At 36.4% G+C, this 26,027-nt stretch overlaps 1 protein-coding gene across 2 annotated transcripts in view; it reads right to left on the reverse strand.

The window, feature by feature from the left end:
• The window catches only part of SH2D1B (SH2 domain containing 1B), a gene marked incomplete at its 5' end in the record, with an annotated part of 32,780 nt that extends 22,776 nt beyond the window's left edge, over positions 1–10,004 (reverse strand). For both annotated transcript variants that reach the window (XM_082615540.1, XM_082615539.1), the window contains one exon: positions 9,856–10,004. In XM_082615540.1, coding sequence (XP_082471666.1) covers positions 9,856–10,004 — 149 coding nt within the window. The remainder of the gene's footprint in view (positions 1–9,855) is intronic.
• Positions 10,005–26,027: the final 16,023 nt, after the last annotated feature.

The following is a 26,027-nucleotide window of genomic DNA, read 5'->3' on the forward strand; positions in this document are numbered from 1 at the left end:
AGAAAAAAAATACATACCTACAGAAGAACAAATATAAGGACAGCAAACTTCTTATCAGAAACGCTGCAAGTCAGGAGACAGTGGAACAAAATCTTAAGCGTATTGAAAGAAAAAATTAGCCTAGAAATCTATATCTAGGGAAAATCTTTCAAAAACTGAAGGTAAAAAGAAGACATTTTCAAATACACAAAAGCTGAAATAATTTACACCAGTATATATACACTACAGGAAATGTTATAGGAAGTCCTTTAGACAGACAGAAAATGGTACCAGGTGAAAATCTGAAACAATACTAATATTTCTCAACTAGGAGTGACTTTTGGCAATGTCTTGAGATATTTTTAGTCATCACAAGTTTCACAGGGCATTCCCCTCAACAAAGAATTAGCTGGCCCCAAATTTCAATAACGCCAAGGTTGAGAAACCCTGGTACATACAAAGGAAAGAAGAGTACCAGAAATAGTAATTATGTGGGTAAAGAAAAAATTATTTTTCTTATATTTAAAATCACTTTAAAAGATAATTGATTGCTAAAAGTAAAAGTAATAACAATCTACTCTAGGGGTAATAAAATATATAGAAATAAAATGGATGACAATAAGAGCACAAAAGCTTAATTAGAGTGTGGGAGAAATGAAAGGATATTATTGTAAGGTTCTTGTATTATAGGTGAAGTGGTATAATATTACTCAAATATAGGTTGTAATAAGTTAAACATGAATACTATAAATACTAAATAAACTACCAAAAAACAAAGAATTATAGGTAGCAAGCCTGCAAAAGAGATAATTTGGAAATAATTTAAATATTCAATCAATTCCAAAGTAGGCAGAAAGGGGAAAAGAAGAACAGATGGGACAAATAGAAAATAAATACCAAGATAGTAGATTTAAACACAGTCATATTAATGATCACATTAAATACAAATGGCCTAATCATCCCTATTAAAGGGAAGTTATTGTCAGATTGGATAAAAAAGCAAGACTCAGGGGTATGATTCTTACAACAGATCTGATATAAAAATGAAAACACAACTAGATTAAAAGTCAATTGATGGGGGCTTCCCTGGTGGTGCAGTGGTTGAGAGTCCGCCTGCCGATGCAGGGGACATGGGTTCGTGCCCTGGTCCAGGAAGATCCCGCATACCACGGAGTGGCTAGGCCCGTGAGCCATGGCCGCTGAGCCTGTGTGTCCGGAGCCTGTGCTCTACAGCGGGAGAGGCCACAACAGTGAGAGGCCCACATACCGAAAAAAAAAAAAAAAAAGTCAATTGATGGGGAAAGTATATACTATTAACACTAATAGAAAGAAAGCTAGCAATATCAGCTCAGAGCAATGACTATAACCAGGAATAAAGAAGTGGGGTTTTCAAAAAGATAAAGGGGTCAATTAATCGAGAGGATATAACAATTCTAAATGTTTATGCACCTAAATGTTTGTTTCAAAATACATAAAGCATACATGTTTTTCCCAAAAAGATATAAAAATGGCCAACAGGTACTTTAAAAGGAACTCAATATCTCTACTCATCAGGGAAATTGAAATCAGAATCACAATGAGATGTCACCTCACATGTGTTAGAATGGCTATCATCAAAAAGACAAGAGATATCAAGTATAGGTGAGGATGTGGAGAGAAAGGAACACTTGTGCACTGTTCGTGGGAATGTAAATTGGTGCAACCACTATGGAAAACAGTATGGAGGTTCCTCAAAAAAGTAAAAATTATGATCCAGTAATCCCACTTCTGAGTATACAGTCAAAGGGAATGAAAACAAGATATCAAAGAGATATCTGTACTCCATGTTCATTGCAACATTATTCACAAAAGCCAAGATAAGGAAACAACCTAAGTGTCCGTCAACTGAGGAATGGATAAAGAAGATGCAGTATATATAAACAATAGAATATTATTCAACCATGCTAGACAGAGAAAGATAAATGCTGCATGGTATCACTTACATGTGGAATCTAGAAAATTTAATCTGTTGATTAACAGACAAGAAACAAAAATTCATACTACCATTTCAGTTGATGCAGAAAAAAACTCTCAGCCCTACTAGGAACAGGAGGGCTAAAGATGTAGTTAGTGGGAAAAGATTGAATACTTTTACCCCAAGATCAGAAAATGACAAGGATTTTTGCACTCATCACTTCTATTCTACATTGTTTTGGAAGTCTTAGCTAGTGCAATAAGGCAAGAAAAAAATGGAACAGAAAAATTGGCATGGAAGAAATAAAATCACCTTTAATTGCAGATGGCATGTAGAAAATCATACAGAGATTCTACAAAAAAGCCAATGGGCCAATAAGTGAGTTTAGCAAGGTTGCAGGATACAAGTTCAGTATATGAAAATCAACTGTGTTTCCATTCACTTGCATTGAACAAGTGGAAAATGAAAATAAAATAATTTAAAATTTTAAATCACTAAAATCTGATATAATTTAAAATAGCATCAAGTGTATGAAATCTTCGGGATAAATTTGACAAAAGATGTACAAGACCTGTTACAAAACATTTCTGAGAGAAATTTTAAAAGATATGAATGAATAAAGAGATTAAACTATATTCATGGATCAGAAGAATTAATATTACCATGTTAGTTCTCCCCAAATTGATCTCTAGATTCATGCAATCTCAATCTAAATGTCATCAGTCTGTGTGTGTGTTGGTGGGGGCGACGGGTAGTTGAAAAGCTGAATCTAAAATATGTATGGAAATGCAAAGGGCCTATCATAGCCAAAATAACCCTGAAAAAGTTGGGTGATTTAAATCATCTTATTTCAAGATTTATTATAAAGTGATAGTAATCAACACAATACAGAATTTGCATAAAGACAAAAAAAAAAGATCCATGGTGAGAGCTTAGAAATAGATCCAAACTTATATAGTCAATAGTTTTTGTTTTTGTTTTTTACAAAGGCACCAAAGCAATTTATTGGGATAAAGGATAGTCTGTTCCACAATGAGCTGGAACAAATAGGTGATGATATTTAATAAAACACCAACCCCAACCTTACCCCAGATTGTAAAAATTAAATCAGAATAGGCTACACTAAATGTGAAAGTTAAAAGTATAGCACTCTAGAAGAAAACAAGGAGAAAATCTTTGTGAATTGCATTAAGCAAGGGTTTATTATATACAATGCTGAAATCACAATTCATGAGAGAAAAACATGATAAATTTGACTTCATCAAAATCAAGAACTTCTGTTCTTTGAAATATACTGCTAAGATGATGAAAAAAACAGTTACAAGTCAATACGGAATGTTTTAAGACTTTTAACTTCTGGCTTTCTCACTGGTCTTGATTGGAGTGTGCATCCATATAATCTTTTGTTGTACTAATTTGTCAATGTGTGTAAAAATGTTAAAATGTTTAGGATATTATCCTGAGGAGAGAGTTGGGCAAACTCTCAAAGATGTAAACACAAAAATGTTAATCTTCTCAAATTACATTGGGTCCATTGGACCAAATTGGAAATAACTTAAATGTATCATTATGTATAAATTATGATATATGCAATCAATAAAATAGTAAACAATCATGAAAGGATGATGTGTATTGGCTTTCTTTGAAGTAGAAAGATACCCATTATACACTGAAAAAAAGGGTTGCAGATGATCATATATAAAATGAACCATTTATGTACATATATAATATTTGCTTATACATGCATATGAATAGAGAACAGTCTGGAGAGATTAGAAAAGGTGATTTCTGAGTGGTGAGACTGAGATAATTTCTGCTCTCTTTTTTATACCTTTCTCAACATTTGATTTTTCTAAAAATACAAAAAAGTTTGAATTTTTTTTTTTCTTTCTGAACTCAAGTCTTTCCAGAGATCTCAGAATCTGAGAGCTGGAAATGACTCTTGGGTTCTCTCTCATTCACTCTTTCTGTTGTTTCCTCCTCAGTGAGGACCTGCCCTAAGTCAGGGCTTGGGTTCTTCTCATCTGCAGCCTTCCTATATATGACTACAGAAAGTCCCTCCTTTGCCTTCATAACTGCAGGTGAATTCCTTGCATCTCCAAATATCTATTCTATTTTGACTCTGCTGATTATAAAACCAGACCCAGTTCCAACTTCTAACACTCACAATGTCACCTACACAGACAGTGTTTTGCACATTGGTGTTTTCATGCTCTATCAGGCTGTGAGATCAAGTAACATTTCCTGTCCATGGTTACCACATACATAGCTTTCTGGTCAGTGGTATATGCTGCTAGGCCAACTCTCCTCTGTGACTTCCTTCCCTTATTTCTAACCTTCTCAATAATATCTTCATTTAGATCTGTGAAAGCATGAAAGTTGGCATATTGCCATTCTAACACAGCAAAGAAGAGAGGGTAGCTCATTTCTAGGAAGCAGAATGCAAATTCTACATATTAGGATCTATTGCCAAGCCCTCAAGTTCCCTGCTTGGGCACGTTATAACACAGTTCCAAGGGGACCACCTTGAGCACATTTCAGTGGAACTGGGGACATTGATAAGAGAGGGAACATAACAACATATTAACAGTTTGACCTTGGACACTTTAGTTAATAAGAAGCTCCATTTCTTTTCCCACAAAATAGGGATATATCACCTATGGAAGATGGCTTTGCAAAAGATAAATGAGATAATTGATGTAACATTCTTAGCACAATTTTTGACTCATAAAAAGCACCTTCATAATGGCTCTTGCTGCACAGATGTAGAAAAACAGTCTAACGCTTGTGTTGTAGATAATTTTGGCTTTGTTTACTTAGGGTTGTATACTGGAATATGAATTGCTTTATGTGACCTTCTCAGAGGAATCTTTCCTGTACCCAACCTAAAGAAGACTCTTTGTCCCTCCCTGTAATACCCCTCTGTTTTGTTTTCACTGTATTGTCTCCTCTCACTGGAATGTCATTTCATGGAGGCAGGACTAGTATCTGTACTGTTTATCACTGTTTCACCAATGCATAGGAACATGCCTGGAATATAATAGGTGCTAGTGTGTGCTTGTTGAATGAACGAATGAAGGTTCTAGTCATCCTCCAAGTCCCAGCTCCCATGTAGGCTCTCTACTCCTTGATGAATGAATCACTCCTTGCTCTCAGTCATCAGTTATCACACATGTCACAGTGTCCTTTTACTTCTTTATTTTCCCCACTAGACTGTGAGCTGTGTTGAAGGCATCAGCTGAGTGTCTACCATAGTGCTTGACATGGGAAACTTTAAATAACTGTTGAACAATAACAACTGAATGGTCTGTCTGATTTTTGTGATAACAAAATTTCACAAGAATTATGAAAAAGACCGTTTTGATGGGGACCATTTGATCTGAGCCTTAAGCCTGAGGGTGCCTGAAATTTTGTTTGCCTTTTAGTGATGTGGGCAGGGAAGAGGGTGAGCCCTGATCAAGTGCAGGTGTTTAACAAATATTTATTTCTGCCTCTCCATTTGATTAGTTATTATTATTTGTATTACATTTCTCAATGAATTTTGCTTTGAATGAATATATAAGCTAGCATGATGTATCACAGAGCAGTTGAGCATAAATGTCAATTTTTAAAGAGAATCCCAGTGTTGACTACCTACCCTGAAACCTTGACCAAGGTCTCTCCTGTCTCTATCACATCTCTTGCAACTTCTTCTAATCTCCATTCCCACTGCTTGCCCCACCGTAGCTAGTTCCTCACCATCTCCCATCTGTATTGCCATCATCATCTGCCAGTTTCAGTACACTCTCCTTATTAGACTGGAGTTCCTAAAACTCAGAAGTAGTCTTGTCATTTCCCTGCTTAGAAACCATCCATGTTTCCCCATTAGCTACAGAATCATTCTTTTAAGACCCCATAATATTACCCCAAACTGACTTTTCCAAAAGTTGGTTTCCAAACTACCTTTCCAGAACCCTGTATGATTGTTATGTGTTTTAAAATATGCTATTTCTAGACCTAAGTTCCTTCCTTTTCCCCAACCTACAATGCCTTCCATCCCATTTCTGTGAAACCAAATCTTATCAACTCTTTTAAATCCCAGCTCAAATACCGCCTCCTCTAAGAAGACTTTCCTGCTCATCTCCTCTGTCCTTGAATTTGTATAATATTGTCTTACCTTTATTTTATTTATTTACATGTTGAAAAAAATTGCAAGTCCCCTATTGGAATCTCCTTAGAATCTCCCCAGGCCTTAGCACAGTGTTTGAATAGATAGTAGGGATTCACTACATTTTTATAAACATTTTTTTAAATTACCAAAGTAAATACATGCACGTAAGCATTTAAAGTGTGAAAAAGTTATCAAATAAAAAGAGTGAATCCACAACCTTTTTTTCCTATTTATTCCTCCTAAATTCCCCAGCTGTAACCACTATTATAAGTTTCTTATATAACTTTCAAAAATTGTTTATGAATATAGAAGGATATAGGCATACTTGTTTTGTTTTTTTTTTACGCAGACGGGATCATACATTGCATCTTGCCTTTTTCACACAACAATAGATCTTGGAGTTCTTTTCATACCATATATGGATTTACTAAATCTTGTTAATGTCAATTTGCACATACTTATGCAGTAATAACTATAAGATACGTTTTTATTAATGAAATTTGGGGTCAAAGGTTATACCTGTGCATTTTATGTTTTGACCACATTTCTATCCAAAGAGGCTGTATTTAGCATGTGCGAGCACTTCTGCTTCTCAGCAGTTGAATTCCTCTGGGTAGTTTCATAGTTTTAATTCTAAACCCTTGAAGAGGTAAAAATGGTATCACATTATTCTTTTTCATTTTTTTATAAATAAATGTATTTATTTATTTATGGCTCTGTTAGGTCTTCGTTGCTGTGTGCAGGCTTTCTCTAGTTGTGATGAGCGGGGGCTACTTTTCGTCACTGTGCTCAGGCTTCTTATTGTCGTGGCTTCTCTTGTTGCGGAGCACGGGCTCTAGGCGCGCAGGCTTCAATATTTGTGGCACTTGGGCTCCGTAGTTGTGGCTCGTGGGCTCTAGGAGCACGGGCTCAGTAGTTAAGGCGCATGGGCTTAGTTGCTCCGCGGCATGTGGGATCTTCCCAGACCAGGGCTCGAACCCCGGTCTCCTGCGTTGGCAGGTGGATTCCTAACCACTGTGCCACCAGGGAAGCCCACGTTATTCTTTTAATTTGTGTTTTTTAAGTTATGAGTGAGATCTAGCATTTTTTTCTTATCCTTCTTTTTCACGTTCTATTTCAGAGAATCTCCTACTCTTGCATTTTACCTAGTTTTCTATTGTTTTTTAAAAGCTTCATTATATGTTAATGAAGTTTTGATTTTTTCTGTTGGTTTGTCAATAAGTTTTTTTTAACAACAGTTTTTTGTTATAATGGTCATATTTAACAATCTTTTCTTGGTTTCTGTGTTTTATATCTTGTTAGGAAGTCTTTCTCAATTCCAGGAATATCTTTTAATAGTTCACGTTTTCTTCTAGTACACACAGTTTCATTTAGAAAAATAAGTTCTGTATTAGAACCAATTTGAATTAATTTTACTTCAAGAAGTAAGAAAGGGATTCAGGTTTATTTTTTTCTAAGTGACCAGCCAAGTGTCCCAACACAATTATCACTCATCTTTTCCTCATTGATTTGAAATGCTATTTTACGCATATGCTAAATTCCATATGTATTTGGATTCATTTCTACCAGATTCTATATTCAATTCCATTGATTTCTCAGTACCAAACTCTTTTAATTACTGTAGTAGTTACTGTAGTTTTATAATGTATTTTAATATTTGGTACTAGTCCCCCTTTTTTAATAAAAAAATTTCTGGCTCTCTGTCAGGTTCCTTGTGTTTCATTTCCCACCTGGATAAACTTTACTATCTTTGAAGAAAAAATTTTAAATTCTGTTGATTTTTCACTGGAAACATACTGAATTTATGATTAATTATGGTGAACTGATATGCTTTCAAACTGAATCCTTCCCTTCACTGAAGTCTTCTAGTAAACTCCCCAGTAGCTATTTAATTTTGTACATTTCATATTACATTTATTCCTGGGTATTATTAATTTTTTGCTGATGTAAATGAGATGTATTATTATATTTACTTACCGGTTATTGTTTCTGTATGAAAAAGCTATTGATTTTTTAGATTTCAATAATATAAGCAGATATCCTTATTGGATTTTCTTAGTTTTTAGTAGTTTTTCTTTTTAGTTAAATCTATATTTCACAGGTATAATGTCATGTCAACTGCAAATAATAATAATTTTGCATCTTCCTTTTCAATTTTTACATGTATTTCCTTTGACTAATTACACTTGCTAACATCTCCCAGAAAATGTTACATAGTAGTGCTTATAATGAACATCTTTGACTCATTCATGATTTTGGGGGTAATTCTTCCAGTGCTTCATCTGGCCTTTGTTTAAGGAAGCATCTTTCTAGCTCTACATGGTTAAGAGTATGTAAGTGTGTGCATGCATATGCACACATGAGTGTGTGTTTAATTGAGGGGTTGATGCTGAATTTTATCTAATACCTTTTAAGCAAATTTGAATCAGCTATGCAGTTTGTAACCTCTGACTTATTAATATGTAATTAAACTAATAATTTTCCTATCAGGGAACCATCCTTGATTTCTTGGATTGGACCATACTTGAGCATAGTGTATTTTCTCCATTAATATTTTACTGGCTTCCATTTTGTTAGTAGTTTATTGGAAGTGGATAGTAAATGAAATTGAAATTGGTCTGTAGTTTTCTTGTGTCTGTCTTTTTTTTGAAAAAAAAAGTTTTACCTTCATACATAGAAATTGAAAAAAATCAGTAAGAAGATGAACAACTCAAGCTAAAACTGGGTAAACGATATGATTATTCAATTCTCAAAAGAGGAATTAACAATGCCTAAAAATATATGAAAACACCCCCAACATCATCTGTGACTTGAAAATTCAAACTGCCGACACCTTAAGGCTGCCTTTCTTATATCTGTATTCCCGGTATCATATAGAGAAAGAAATATATCCCTGCCTATTCTGTTAGTAATGACAATCTCTTTTGTCCTTATAGCTCCCGAATTCTAAGAAGCCCTGAAGTGCATCCATGGAGATACTTGGGTTTTAATTTTTATAACAGGTAAAGAAAAATTTCAGTGGTATCCACAAAGACAAGAATCTTTAAAGACAGTAGATTTCCCCTGATATTTGTTCAGGATTGCTTTCTAAACTGGGCTAAACAAGTTCCTTCAGCAGTGTAGCTCTGGTGCTCTGGCTTGGACCTGCATACTGAACTCAGCCTCTTTGGAACCACCAGATGAAGTGTAACACAACCAAGTTGTTTGAGAAATCCCAGGTCTCTGTTTCTTCATCTATAAAATGGTGGCTTTTCTTGATAGATTACAAGCAGGATGAAAGGAGATGATGTACGCTGAAGCCTTTTACAAATCCAACGAAATTCGAAATATTATTAGTATTTTAAGAATCACAAGTGGAGCCAGCAGAATCTATGTAAAAAGTTGGCCTCTCAGATAAAAAATTTATAAAGGGCACCTAGTCTTTTCCATACCAAATAAATCAACCTCTATAGGAGAGGCCGTTTCTCACATGGCTATCTTCTCTGGCTCCCCGCTCCGCTCCCATGCTGCCTGCACTCTTCTCCTCACCAGCCCCATTTCTGCTGCTACACAGAGTCTGCTCATTGCTTGTATGGCATTTGCACCAGGGAGAGAAGGGCAGGTGAAGGAGCTTGGACAGACACGTTCCTTCCATCCCCTCCTGGCAGTCTAACTATTTCTCATTCTGCTCATTTGGGCTGCGAAGTCAGTGAAGTAGAATTCCTTTTCTACTTGGTTATCAGTCCTACATTTAGCATAAGGTTCCAAATGTGTGGAAGATGAGGCTACTCACGAGACACAGAGGCACAGGACTCCGGGCATAGATTCACTGTCTCTTAACAGAAAGTTGCCGTCCACCCCTTCCTTGAGCAGCAAGGTCTCACAGTCTCGCTTGGACAGAGGGCCGTGGTAATAAGGCAGATCCATGGTGAGCCCTCTCATAGCCCAAGTTCAGGGACAACTCTGAGGAGAGAAGAGGAAGCAGTTGGCCTAATGGAGCCTGTGGAAATACCTCTTCCTTCTCTGGCTTGTGGGTTGACGTTACTTGTGGGATTGAGGTAGTGTCAAGAGATTCAGGAAATGTGAGAGGTGGGGTAGTGAAGTGACCAAGACTTTTCAGCCTGTAAATAGACCAAGTATGACTCATAGAAGTGGGTTAAAGTGCATTTGGGTACACACTGGAATCAACGATATTCATGGCTCAAGCTCAATGCTGAAGACAAGCTCCCCAGAACTGGGTTGCAGCCTTGTCTGTCACCCTAAATCACCAGTTTTTAACTTCTCTGGCTCATGGCATCCCTTCCCGAGATCACATCACTGCTTTTGGCTGAAATGAATGCCCATTTTCTGCTGAAGCTGCCTATGATTATGCTATGCTTAGCTCAGAACAGGTGCTCATAAACCGTTCAGATGCTGAATGAATCCAAATTTGTCCAGACGCAATGGAACAATTGAGAAGGTAGGATGCATCTATGGGTCAAATGACATGAGAAATGTAAGACAGCAATAGGAATAGAAAGCAACTGGATGCTGTGGGGGAGGATGGCTGGGGGGGAATATCCCCTGGCTAAGGCTCCTAGCCACTGGTGAACAAAGGCCATTTTTAACATCCTCAAGCATCGTGCCTTTTGGGGAAGGAGCTGGTCCATGTGGGAGGGATATCTGGATATGCAAAATTAGTGCAGGGATACTTCTCCAGGTGGAAGAAAAGAATATATTAGGCTTGGGTTTGAAGAGTCTCAGGTCCTTTGAAGTTTCCATCCTGCAGGACAGCAGTGATGACTGAGAAAAGTCTATCTAGCCAGGGACACTTAGCCCCCTTTAGACAACCTGGTATTGATGAGAAAAATCTCTTTTTTTCTGCTGAGCCTTTCTACCTTGGTCAACTGATATGCTTGGAAAAGATGGTTTCTGTTATCTGAGAATCAGAATTAGTCTTAAGAGTAATTTCTAAGGCCTTTTTTCCCCAGCTTTGTTGAGATACAACTGACATGTAATACTGTGTAAGTTTAAGGTGTGCAACGTGTTAATTTGGTACATTGCAAATGATAACTACCATAGCATTAGCTAATACTGCCATCTTGTCACATGCTTACCATTTCTTTACTGTTGTGAGGACATATAAGATCTACTCTTGTATCAACTTTCAAGTGTATAATACAGTATTATCAATATTAATTGTAATCACCATGCTGTACATCAGATTCCCAAAACTTATTCATCATATAACTGGAAGTTTGTACCCTTTGACGAATACCTCCCCATTTCCTCCAAGGCTTTTTGAGCAGCTAAACCATCCTACATAGTATTGTTTTATGTTCAAATAAATCTTTAGTTACAAAAAGAGACACTGGCAAGATTTTGTCGCCAGCTATAGTTTGTCAATCCTTGATTTAGAGTAGTAAAATTTTTAACTGAGTACATGACTGTCTAGCTAAAGGCTATTTTCCCTAGCCTGCCTTGTAGCTATCTGTGACCATGTGACTAAAGTTAGTGTCAATATAGATTAGCATCCTACATAGTATTACTTAATTAGCTATTAATTAATTAATTTCAGATAGAAGCCATGTAAACATATCTATAATCCAATGTTTTAAATTGAATTACGTTTACTTAACTTTAACAATTACCATCACACAATGTCAATTAGTATGAACTATATGAAAATTTCTCTCCTGATTCACCTGCCTTATCCAAATATCTATAGGAATTTGTACATATCTCAAGTACCTATCTATAAAAATAGATAGCCCTGTGTGCTCAGGGCTCATCCTTACTTCTCTTAATGCCTTCTTAACTCAGATGATTATTTTATCTTATTGCTTTGCTTACCAGCTGTTGACCCACTCTTGGGGATTTGTCTTACATTGAACTTTCCTGTAGCAGATTTTTGTTCTTCCTTGGAAGTCCCACTGCTCTGCTCTTGGTTTAATGTAGTGTAATGGAGTGACACTAACTGAGGAGCTTGTATCAGAGAGATATGCTTTCAAACCCCAGTTTCTCTTGTGTGAACTCAGGCCATTTGGTGTATAATTTTTTTGAGAATTATGGCAGTTGAGGAGAGAACTTTTACTCATGACAGAGGAAATTGGGTGCTAAGCTTGGTGTGAGGATATTTTGGGGCATAACAGAGGAAATAATTGGATATACACCCAAGGTCTTTATCATCACAGGGGCTTTCATGCCTTTTTTTCCTGTTTTAAAACCCAGTCCCTTCATCCTCACTCATCATAAGAGAAATGAAAATTAAATCCATACCGAGGTAACATCTTTCACCAATTATTTTTCCAAAGAAGATATACTAATGGACAACAAGTACATGAACAGGTTCTCACAATCATTAATTACTAGGGTAATGGAAATCAAAATCACAATGAGAAGTCATCTCACACATGTTAAAATGTCCATGATCAAAAAGACAAGAGATAGCAAGTGTTGGTGAGGATGTGGAGAGAAGCGAACACTTGTGCACTGTTGGTGGGAATGCAAATTGGTACTAGCACTGTGGAAAACAGTATGAAAGTTCCTCAAAAAATTAAAAATAGAACTACCATATGATCCAGTAATTCCACTTCTGGGCATATATCTGAAGGAAACTAAATCACTATGTTGAAGAGACATGTGCACCCCCCATGTTCAATGCAGCATTATTCACAATAGCCTAGACGTGAAAACAACGTAAATGCCCATCAATGTAATAATGGATAAAGAAGATGTGGTAAATATATATACAATGGAATACTATTCAGTCATTAAAAAAGAAAGAAATCCTGCCATTTACAACAACAAGGATGGGCCTTGGAAGCATTATAGTAAGTGAAATAAGTCAGACAAAGACAAATACTATATGTAGTAATTTGTTATAGCAGCAATAGAAAACTAATACACCTAACAAATCTGAGTACCTCAGGAAGAAAATCCAGATTTCTCTCATGGAGGCTGAAGCAGCTTCCCTTAACTTTTCTCTCCTCACTCATCTGTAGTTACATTGAAGAGTAGGATCCTATTTACTATGAATTAGCCCAGCAACCAAGCCTTGTTGCAGGAAAAGCATTTTAACTTCCTTTTCTCTCACACTGCTCCATGAACAGTCAAGCCTGTTCATCTAAATCAAACTGCATGAAAAAAAAGTTACCTAATGTTTACTTGCCAAATGAACAAATTTCCTAATCACATCTTCTCCTAAAATTCATACTTACCAAGTTTACCTTTTATATTTGATTGGAGTGTCTCAGCCGCTTTTGAGATTTTTGTTTGCATTCTTCAGGGTTTTCTTTTTTCATTCATGCTGGACATGAATTTTTGGAGGACACTATCCAACCCAGTGTACTTTCCTACTCCCCTCTCCTTCCACTTCCTCGTCCTCTTCTAAACTTCAAAGTGGTTTATGAGATGAGCACCATCTAAATAAGAACTGTAGAAATGAGCTCCAAGGCCCTCAGAGAAACTATAGAGCAGAGAAAGTATTTATCTCAGTGATAAAACTCACCTACAGATCCAGGCTGAAGATTAAATAACCTCAGATGAATTATTTGCTTTTTTCTTTTGTTTACTTCTGAGTATTTCAATTTTTAAATAAAGTGATGCATGTAAAACTATTTTCCAGTATACAAAATAGTTGAAGCAGTAAGACAGATACATTATCTGTTTTCACCTCTTAGATGTCATAGGTATGCTTATATTAATTTAACACCAAGTTATTATTTTCAATATTCAATACAATTATAACACAGCTTTTAAAATTTTACTTAATGAATGATAAGGAGAAAATGATAGATAGTCAATCTGTGGTAGAGGGACTTTAGGAAAGCTGTTAGTTCAAGATATGAGGAAATCAGAAAATAGGGGGAGTTCAACATTGTAGTGACATCTACACACTGTTAGTAGATGAGTAACATCTACCACATTAAAAAAAACCCAGATTAATTAAGATAGTATCTAAACTAATTTAACAATTCAATGCCCTGTGTCAGTGTATCTCTTAGGATCCTTTTTGCTGCAAAAATGAGCCCCAACTCAAATAGCTTAAACAGGGATGAAATTCATCTTCCACCCCACTGGAAGTCCAGAGGAGGCATGGCCTCCTAGGCCAGTTGGTAAAGCAGCTCAATGCCGCTGTTGAAGACCCAGATTTTTTCTCTCTTTCCACTTTGGCCTTCTCAGCAGGCAGCCTGGCTCTTGTGGTCCCAAGATGATTGCCAAAGGTCCAAGTATTCCATCCACACACCTTATGCAGGTAATTGATCCTTCTGGCATCTCCAGGACCCCTGGGAAATGCTCTGAGAAGGTCAGGGAGTGTTGAGAAAAGGACACACCCATTCCTGGCACAGACACACAGACACACACACACACACACACGCTCCACTGTCCACATACGTGCTCTGGCCTCTCTCACTTCTTTTTCAGGTCAGGGCAGTGGCAGGTACTTACTGCCCAGTGATGTAAATTCTCCTGGGACAAGTGTCCCTTCTCCTTGTGATCCTGGACATCTTAGGAACTTGGCACATCCAGGTACTGTGCTGCTCTAAAATATAGTGAATACATAGAAAGTTTGAAGATCAGAAAGGCCTACAGATCAGGAGACCATTGCCATGGAAAAAACACCTTTTTTTCTCACAGTTCCCAAGAGGAGGGGGCACACGGAAAAACATAGGTCACAGGCACAAGAGCAGAGAGGGTGGGGGGGAACTGAGGCCATAGCCTCTATTGTGGTTTCCCTGGGAAGGAATAGGCGAGGCAGGGTAAGCAGGCCTAGAATTGGCTAGTTTGTTTGTTTGTTTGTTTCTTCTAAGAAGTCTCTATTACTTGTCAGGCAAAAGTCCCACAATCCTTCATTCCAAATAAAACTAATTTTATCTGCATCTCCTCTAACTTGCATTCCTTAGATCACAGGTCTTTTTTTCCTACACAGTATACAGAGAAGAGAAAGTGCACGTGTGTGTATGAGTGTATGTTGGTGCTTTCTAACTAGGAGGTAGTTTATTATCTAGTTGAATAACTGTTAGGTGAGAAATAGAATCTCAAACAGTAACCATGGATTACACTTGATATTAAAAACAAATGTCTTGGCAGTTTTAGGAACTGCTTTATGATTTAACTATCTCAGTTAGTGGTTAGACCATAGTTCTAAAGAGTTGAAAAGGATGAGCTAATTTTCTATCTAAGCTAATTAGCTTTATGCTGTTCTTTGGCCACATAACTTGAATTCAGTGAAATGTTTTGCTGGTCCATTTCTTTACTGGTATAGAGAATGTCAACTGAAAAAAAAAGTGCAATGTAAGAGTAGTGAGTTTCAGTTTTATACAAGGACCTTACTGAGGACTATAACCTGGGAGGCAGTCTCTCAGATAGCTATGAGGAACTGCTCTGAAGAGGTGGGAGAGGAGCCAGGATATATGTGATTTTTTTTGCGGGGGGGTCTGAGAAATACATGTATTCAAACATAAAACTATTAATGCTTATCATAAAGAACAGATATCTCAACTTAATGATTTTAGTGCTTTTTTTACATATAGGAAGATGCAAGAATTTGGGGTCATTGAAATTCTCCGCTAGACATGCATCTTAACTATCTAGGGACCCTTGTATCCAAAAGCACAGAATACTTCCTGTTTCTAGAATTGGCTAGTTTGAATCATTTCAGTGGACTCTGGAGCATAGGGGTTGTTCCTAGTTGCCTGGTACCTCGCCCTGGGTGGTTAGGGCTGGTGGATAGTGTCTGGGAGTGTGAGATAATGGAGGTGGTTAGGAGTATGGGCTCTGGATTGGTTGTCTTTGCATTTGAAAAGTGATGCGAGCTGTTTAGTATCTCTAGGAATTGGCTAGCTCTGGTCAGGGCAGTCCCTCCAGAGGCTCAGTAAGCCAGTGTGACTAACTTGAGGCAGTGAATGCTCAGCATGGTTAGTCCTGAGAGGTTTTCTGTACACAAGACCATTGGTTCAATAAATTTAATTAATTAATGTCCACCCAAAGGCACTGATGGCAGAGGTCTAAGGGGTTTCTCCCAAGTATAAATTGTTTTTCTTGGGCATTTCAGAGACGATGCAGCTGCCTGATTGGCTAATGTAGGAATAACTCCAGTAGTGTACAACACAGCTTGCAGTGGACCCTTCCCCAGCACTCGAAATTTAGGTAGAATTACCTCAATTCCCCAAGTCCGTGCCCTTGGGAAATTTCTCCAGTGTTTCTGTAAATTCCTAGGGACTTACTTTTTTATGATCTCCTCTGCCTCCAAGTTCCTGTGCCTCACATTCTCTCCTAAAACTGCCATGTGGACCCATAAAGCAATACTGCAACACTTTTTCTAATGCCTTTCCCTGCCAAAATCAAAATTCACTCATAAGAAAGGATTGGTGAGCAAAGTAGAATTTACTGAAGATTTGAAGAGGAGGTAGGGGAGGAGAGGTTTGCCTTGCACACTCCACAACAAAATAACTTAGAAATATATTTAGACATTCTGATTCCACAGAGTGACTTTTCAGCCAACTGAAATGTCAAGAACTCTCTTTGACACCCTTGCCCCTTTCCCATAAGCAGAGTCTTGTCATATCTCCCTTCTTTGTACACAGTGATATGCAAGTTAGTCAATCAAAAAAACAAGCAAACAAAAACACAAGATAAAAGGAGATTAAAAAAACTCAAAAAAGATTACATTGTTGAACTGTATATCAAATATAGTGACAGGTTATATTTAATAAGATTTTGAATAGTGCAAATCAAAAAGTGTGACATGAATTACTAAATATTCTCCAAATCCCCCTAAATCAGAAAAAAATCAAGAGCTGAATAATTACAAAGTTGGTGAATAATATGAATCATAAACTCAAGTATATTAGTAATTATATTTAATGTAAATGGACTAAGTGCTCTAGGTAAAACATAAAAATTGATGGATAGGATTAAAATAAACAAAATTTAACTTTGTAATGTTTACTAAAGAGACATATAAAACATATAAACAGAAATTCTGAATGTAAAATCATAGAGAAAGATTATAGCATGTAAATATGAACCAAAAGAAAATGGAGTAGCTATATTAATATCAGACAAAATAGAGCTTATGACAAAAGTGTTAATGAACAGATTCACCTTGTAATGAAACAGGTTTAATATATAACAATTTATAATATATCATATAATTATGAGTAATACATAACATTTAAAAATTTGCATGCACCTAGTAAGACAATCTTAAAATATAACTATATATGTAACAATTTAAAATTTGCATGCACCTAGTAGGATAATCTTAAGCTATATAATACAAAATTGATAGACCTATAAGGAGAAATAGACAAATCCACAAAGTGAAATATTTTGACATACTCTCTTTATAATGTCCTCTTATGATAATGAATGTAGGCTATGAATAATTATCACAAGTTTTTTTAAATCTTATATTTTGAAACAAGAAATACAATTTTAAATAATCTATGTATCAAAGAAGAAATAATAATGGAAAAAGGAAAATATTTAATATTGTACTAGAGGTTCTAGCCAGAGTGGTAAGACAGGGCGTGGGGGAAGATTAAAAAAGAAAAAATAACACCATCCATATTCACAAACAATATTGTTTGGACAATAAAATCCGAAGAATCTACAGATAATTTGTTAAAATCAATAAGTGAGTTTAGAAAAGCACAAGATACAAAGTCTATGTAAAAATTTATTGTATTTGCATATAACAATAACATTTAGAAAAGTAAACTTGAAAATCTTTATGACACCATTTATGATATCAAGACACTTCAAGGACCTAAGAGTAAATCTAGGAAAAGATGTGTAAGATTTCCAGAATCAAATTATAAAGCATTATTTGGAGATATAAAGGAAGACCTAAATAAATGAATGCATATGTATCCAACTTGGAAGAATCAATATTGTAAAGATGTAAATAGCTCCAGATTAATATATATAGACAATCCCAGACAATAACACAGCAGGGTTTTTTTAGTGTGGAAAATGACAAATGCTTCTGAAATTTATATGAAAATGAAAGGAATTACTACCAGCCAAGACACTGTTGAAGAAGAGAAAAGAGGTCAGAACTAATTCTACCAGATATCAAAATCTATTTATAAAGCTACTCCAATTAAGACAGTGTGGTTGAAGCAAAAGAAAGCCCAAATAGAAAAATGGAACAGAATAAAAGCTCCAGAAACACACCCAGATGTATATAAACACTTATGTATGACAAAAAGTATTGCAGAGCTATGGAGAAATGACAGTTTTTCAACAAATAGTGCTGGATCAATTGGCTATCCATGTGGGAAAGAAATGAAAAAATTCTAAGTGTATTGTAGACCCTCATGTGAAGTGTAAAACAACAAATCTAAAAGATACTGTATTTATAGAAGAATATCTGTACTCTGTATGACTTTGTGGTAGGGAAAGAAATTTTAAACAAAACCTAAAAGAAAGAAGCCTAAATGAAATGATAAGATGTACTAAATTAAAATTTAGAAATTCCACTCATCAAAACACCATTAAGAGAGTAAAGAAACAAAGCACAGAATAGAAGACAATATTTGCAAAACATATAGCAAAAAGCTCTTACCTGAAATATATAAAGAATTTATACAAATAAAAAGGAAATGACAGACAATTCAATAGAGAAATGAGCAAAGGAGTTGAAAAATATGTAACAATGTAACTAATAAACATTTGTGAAGGTTTCAATTTCACTAGTAATCAGGCAAATAAAAATTAAAATTAAAATAAGATACCAAGATACACCCACAAGGAACAGTTACAATAAAAAGACTAATCATACTAGGTGTTATCAGTGGAGCAATGTTGCTTGGAACAATGGAAACCCACATATACTGCAGATGGATGGATAAATTGTGCAACTGCTTTGGAACATGGTTTTTTATTATCTATTAAAGTTAATATAGACATACTCTATGAACCAGTAATATTCTACTCCTAGGTATATACCTTAAATAAATGAGAGCATGTAAGTGCAAATAAATAAATAAAAAGATAGATAGATAAATAAATAAATGTACATGGTGTTGATAGAAGTATTATTTACAATAGACCCAAGCTGAAAAAACAAATGCTCATCACTGTAGAATGTATTAATAAAGTGTGGTGTACACATACAGAAGGATACCATATAGCAACGAAGATGAAGAAACTTCAGCTAGCCTCCACAACATGAATGACTCACAAACAAAATGTTAACCAAAAGAAGTCAGATGGAAAAAATACATATGCTGTATGACCCCATTTGTATAAAGTTTGGTTATAGGTAAAACTAACCTATGGTATTAGAAGCCAGAATATCTGGTACCTTTCAGGAGAGATTGCATGTTGATATTGGGACAGGGCAACAGATGAGGCTTAAGGACTGCTGGTAATTTTTAATTTCTTGGTGTCAGTAGTGCTAACAATGATAGGCTCACTGTCTGGTAGTTTACTGAACTCTTCATTTATCATATGCACACTTTTCTGTACATTACAGTTCAATAAAGATATAATTAGAAAAATAATTCCCACTAAGAAAACTTCAAACCCAAATGACTTCATTGAAAGGTTCTACTTTTTAAAAATTTTTAAAAATTGAGGTATGATTGACATATACCATTATATTAGTTTCAGGTGTACAACATAATGATTCAGTATTTGTATACATTGTGAAATTATCACCACAGTAAGTCTCATTAACATCTGTCACCACACACAGTTACATTTTTTTTCTTGTGATGAGAACTTTCAAGATTTACTCTCTTAGCAACTTTCAAGTATCGCAATTTAGTATTATCAACTATAGTCGCCATGCTGTGCACTGCATCCCCATGACTTTATTTTATAACCGGAAGTTTGTGCTTTTTGACTTTCTTCCCCCATTCTTCCACCTCCCTCACTCCCCACCTCTGGCAACCACCAACCTGTTCTTTTTATCTATGAGCCTGATTTGTTTTTCAAGATTCCACAGATAAGTTTTTTATAGGATTCCACATATAAGCTGTTTTTCTCTGAGTTATTTCACTTAGCATAATACCCTCAGGTTTCATCTATGTTGTCGCAAATGGCAAGATTTCATTCTTTCTATGACAGAGTAATATATGTATATATAAAAAATATATATATTATATATATATATATATGAATTGTTCCCGACTTACGATGGTTTAACTTATGATTTTTTGACTTCACGATGGTGCAAAAGCGATACACACTCAGTGGAAACCGTATTTCAAATTTTGAATTTTGATCTTTTCCTGGGCTAGCAATATGCCTTCCGGTGCTGTCCCCTTAGGCTGGGCAGTGGCAGCAGCCGTAGCTCCCAGTCAGTCCACAATCACAATGATATGGTGAAATGGTCAATACACTTAAAACCATTCTGTACCCATACAACCAATATGTTTTTCACTTTCAGTACAGAATTCAATAAATTACATGATATATTCAACACTTTATTCTAAAGTAGGCTTTGTGTTAAGTGATTTTGCCTAGCGTAAGTGTTCTGAGCATGTTTGAGGTAGATTAGGCTAAACTAAGATGTTCAGTGGATTAGGTGTATTAAATGCATTTTCGTCTTACAGTGTTTTCAACTTATAATGGGTTTATCCAGATGTAATTCTATCGTAAGTCAAGGAAGATCTGTACCACACTTTCTTTATCCATTCATCCTTCAGTGGCCACGTAGGTTGTTTCCATATCTTGGCTATTGTAAGTAATGTGCAATAAACATGGGGTATCTGGCACAAAGTAAGTGTTCAATAAATGTAATACATTATTATTAATATTATTATTTAAATATAAATTTATATATCTTGTGCTTGATATTAAAACTATGAATGGAACATTTTAAATTTCTTGTTATAATATAAAACAATTTGAGTTGATTTGACAAATGTGGATCTTGATGTTTTCTAGGTGGATATTTAGCTTTATATAGAAAAAAGATTTCCTATATTTGATATAGGTTTTCAATATATAGATGCTGGCTGGACCTCAGTGGATGACCACTCTAGATATAACAAGAAGGATGAAATCCTCTCAAATATTTGCAAGTCTTAGGCTATTGAAGTGCCTCCTTTATCAGTTCTGCAGTGGGAACTTTTATTTTCATTTAAGAGATTAGAACTCCATAGGTCTTTTACAGGCCATTTGTCAATCTTTGGCTTGATGTTTTCAGTTGAGGTTTAAAGAAGACTATAGGCCTTCTACATTTCTGCTCTTCATGAAACTGCTAAGCTCTTTTTGACAAAGTTTTGGCCTTGTAAATGCAGTAAGAATCTGACATTATATTTTTGATGTTTGACTGCTGACAGATTTTAAGCCTCACCTCATCCTTTTCCCTTCCCCACAACTGAGCAAGTTGACCAAGCTGATAAGAAAAGCTGGATATTCCTTCCTTTGTCACAATCAAGAAGTTCAAAACACACAAGCCTCTGACCAAATGCAGGAACACTCATACCAGCCCCACTCTGATGTACTATGAAAGCCCCAAGCCAGACTCCTTTGTCAAAGTTCACTAAAAAATATAAATAAAATCAATGAATCACATAAGTAGTGATTAGTACAAGTTTATTGTGCACACCAAAAAGACAGTTTGCAAACTGGAAGCATTCAAAGCAAAACATGGAATGAAGCTCAGAGGTATATTGCTGTAAAGCAGCTTATATAATGTGAAAGCAGTGAGTGTTTATTCTTTACAGTGATTTGTTAATACAAGAATTTTCTTAAATGACCGGGAATTGGTTAGTGGTTATCTAATATCAATTTTGGGGAACTTAAGTTTCGTTTATGATTCTCAAGAGGCATAAGCAAGAAGTGACCCAAGTTAACCTCATTTGTCTTGCAGAATAAGCCAGATTAAGCTTTGCTTGTTTGACTAAACTGGCTTTGCTTGCTCAGGGAATTTTTAAGTCTGGTCTCTGTGTTTCATTTTAACACTTTTCATTGCTCTCTCCACTTTTTCAGACCAGTTCTGGAAGACTGTGCTCCTCTAGCCAGAAAGTCTCATTATAGAAGTAATAAGCCTTTCAGACCCTCTTGGTATATGTGTGTGGCACCATTACTCTGACATTTGAACCACATTTGGGGTGGAAGTCCATTCTGTTTCTATAGAGTAAATGTAGGAGCTGAACATGTGTCTCTGAGTCTGTGCTTAGTCCCTCAACAACTGCAGATGACCAGTATCTCAGGGGAAACCTGCTCACATTCTGTTCTGATATTCATGCTTGAGTTTTAATTTTTGCTCTAAACAACTTGGAAAGTCACTTGGAGGAAATAAAATTGAATGCATGAGTGTGTGATGTTATTTATGTGGCCTTCATTTTTCCATGACATGACCCATGCAGGGGAATCCAAGTCAATAAAAATACTTTAAGAATTTTCCATCTGTTAAATTGGTACAATATTTGGGTAGCAGGATAATTTTGTAAATGCATATCAAAGTTTTAGATGTACAGGTGTTTGACCAAACAATACTATTTCTAGGAATTTAACCTCAAGAGAGATCTAGGTAAACTTTTAAAAATGTAAGTATGAAAATTTTTACTGTCACACTGTTGAGAAACACTTCTAGCATAATTTTATGTAAATCAATACATGCACTCAATAGAATACTAGGCAATTATAAAAGTATTATGAATATATGCTTTCATGGATGTAGAAAGGTGCCTATGATATATCTTTTTTTTTTTTTTTTTTTTTTTTTGTGGTATGCGGGCCTCTCACTGTTGTGGCCTCTCCCGTTGCGGAGCACAGGCTCCGGACGCGCAGGCCCAGCAGCCATGGCTCACGGGCCCAGCCACTCCGCGGCATATGGGATCCTCCCAGACCGGGGCACGAACCCGCATCCCCTGCATCGGCAGGCGGACTCTCAACCACTGCGCCACCAGGGAGGCCCCTGATATATCTTTTGAGTTACAAAATGTTGCAGATCAGAAAATCAGATGATTCCACCTAAGCACATATGTGTGTTATTTTGTGTGTGTGTGTGTGTGCACGCATGCTTATGTGTATGTGTATGTGTATATGTATATGCACAGAGAGAAGTCTAGAAAGAATTTTGCCAAAATATTGATAAGGATCATTTATAAATGGCAAGGTTTTAGAGGGTTTCTGCTTTCTTCTTTATGCCTTTGTATTTTGTTTGATTTTTCTACTATGAACCTCTATAAAATGTCTTTTTTTTCTAAAACGTAGAGACATTCCAAAGGCCTTTCTTCCCAATTTCTTTAATTGCCATCCTCCTCCTCAGTGAGGACATGCCCTGAGTCAGGGTTTAGGTTCTTCTTACTTGCAGCCTTCCTACGACTACAGAAAGTCCCTCCTTTCCCTTCATACCTGTAGGTGAATTCCTTGCATCTCCGAATAACTATTCCATTTTGACCCTGCTGATTATAAAGCCAGATCCAGTTCCAACTTCTAACACTCACAATGTCACCTACAAAGACAGTGTTTTGCACATTGGTGTTTTCTGCACGCTCTATCAGGCTGTGAGATCAAGTAACATTTCCTGTCCATGGTTACCACATACATAGCTTTCTGGTGGGTGCTATATGCTGCTGGGCCAACTCTCCTCTGTGACTTCCTTCCTTTATTTCTAACCTCCTCCATAATATCTTCATTTAGATCTGAGAAAGCATGGGAGTTAGTATATTGCCATTCTAATACAACAAAGAAGAAAGGGTAGCTCATTTCTAGGAAGCAGAATGCAAGATTCCACATATCAGGATCTACTGCCAAACCCTCAAATCCCCCGTCTGGGCACTTTATAACACAGTTCTAAGGGGACCACCTTGAACATATTTCAGTGGAACTGGGGACATTGATAAGAGAGGGAACACAACAACATATTAACAGTTTGACCTTGGATGTTTTAGTTAATAAGAAGCTCCAGTTTCTTTCCCCACAAAATAGGGCTATGTCACTATGTCACCTACTGAAGATGGCTTTGCAAAGGATAAATGAGATAATGCATGTAACTTACCTGGACATCACATAGGTATTACAGAATTAATATACTCCAAACAGAATTCATAATCTTTCCTCTCTGTCTGTCTGTGCCTCCTCTCACCAAAACCTGTTCTTCTTCTTTTTTTTTTTTTTTTTTGGTTGTCACTACTGGTTTATAGCACTGCTATTATCTCATTTCCCATGTCAAAAACTTTGGAGTCATTTGAAACTTCTTCCTCTCCCACACCTCCCACAATTAGCCTGTAACTAAGTTCAGTCACTTCAGCCTATCATTCATATCCATCCCATCATATCCATATATTCATATCCATACAGCCTAACACTCATATCCATCCCATCTTCATCTTCTTCACCACCATCACCGTTGCTCATGTCCTTTTCTTTTTCCTGGATGGTTTCAATTAACTTCTCACAGATCACTCTATATTCCTTCCAAGCCATTCTCCATCCACTGTCTAAACAGATGATTCAAATAATTTAATAGGTTCTTCCCTGCTTACAATCATTCAAGGTAATTAATGCAAAGCCCTTTACAATCTGGTCTTTCTCTCTCTTTATATTGTCATCTCCTTCTTCTTCTAAATATACATATTCTATTTGTCAGCCTTGCCCAAACACATTGGGACACCTTAAATCTGAGATATTTGTGCCTGGCATGCACTGAAGCTATTGCTGTGCCCTCATTCACTTGTTTGTCTGACATCTCCTACTCTTCATTCAAGTTCATTAGAAAGGACACCTCCTCCCTGAGTCCTTTTTTACTGCTCCTAGGCAGTTTGTTCTACCTCTTCTATGTTTCCATAAGAGTTGAACAGGCTATATGATGGTACCCATCCATCCATCCATCCATCTGTTCATAAAGTGAGCTATTCATGCAGCAAATACTCATTGATCCAGTCATCTTGCTAGGTTCAAGAATTCAGATAAGTAAGAAACAATCTCTGCTCTCAAGGAATTCATTGGCCCAGTGAAAAAAGAAAACATATACAAATATTATTTCAATACTATGTACTAAGTGCAATGATAAAAATATGTATAGGATAATATGGGAACCTGTTTGGTGGGTGGGATCCTCCTGGAGAAAGGGGTCCAGTGCTTTTTTCTTTTTTGATGTCTTTATTGGTGTATAATTGCTTTACAATGTTGTGTTAGTTTCTACTAACACATGTATACATATAACTGTTTCATTCTACAAAATGAAAGAGTTATATGTATACATACATCCCCATATCCCCTCCCTCTTGTGCCTCCCTCCCACCCTCCCTATCCCACCCCTCTAGGTGGTAACAAAGCACCAAGCTGATCTCCCTGTGCTATGCAGCACCTTCCCACTAGCTATCTGTTTTACATTTGGTAGTGTATATATGTCAGTGCTACTCTTTCACTTCATCCCAGCTTACCCTTCCCCTTCCCCGTGTCCTCAAGTCTATTCTCTACCTAAGTGTCCATCAACAGATGAATGGATAAAGAAGATGTGGCACATATATACAATGAAATATTACTCGGCCATAAAAAGAAACAAAATTGAGTTATTTGTAGTGAGGTGGATGGACCTAGAGTCTGTCATACAGAGTGAAGTAAGTCAGAAAGAGAAAAACAAATACCGTATGCTAACACATATATATGGAATCTAAAAAAAAAAAGGGTCTGATGAACCTAGGGGCAGGATAGGTCCCAGTACTCTTAAAGCCTTACTTTCCTCATTTATAAAATGAGAAAAATAATAAAACCTACCACATTTGAGGGCTGAAAGGATTTGAGGAGAACATTCATGTGCTTGGCACTGAGTAAGCCCTCAATAAATGTTGGCTACTATTTTAATTATTTTTAGCTAATCCTTAAAGAATGATTAAGAGTTACCCTATGTAGGGGAAGGAGAAATAAAGGGTGGGAGGAAGAGCTTTCCAGACAGATAGCATAGCAGGAGCCAAGAATGTAGATGAGAGAATACAGCACAGGGAAAGATGTAGGCATTTTAAGCTTGTTGGGGTGTTAGCTGCAAGGCAAAGAGGTGTAAGAATGAGG

This window comes from Mesoplodon mirus (assembly GCF_964341445.2).
Source record: "Mesoplodon mirus genome assembly, chromosome: 3".
Lineage (NCBI taxonomy): Eukaryota > Metazoa > Chordata > Mammalia > Artiodactyla > Ziphiidae > Mesoplodon > Mesoplodon mirus.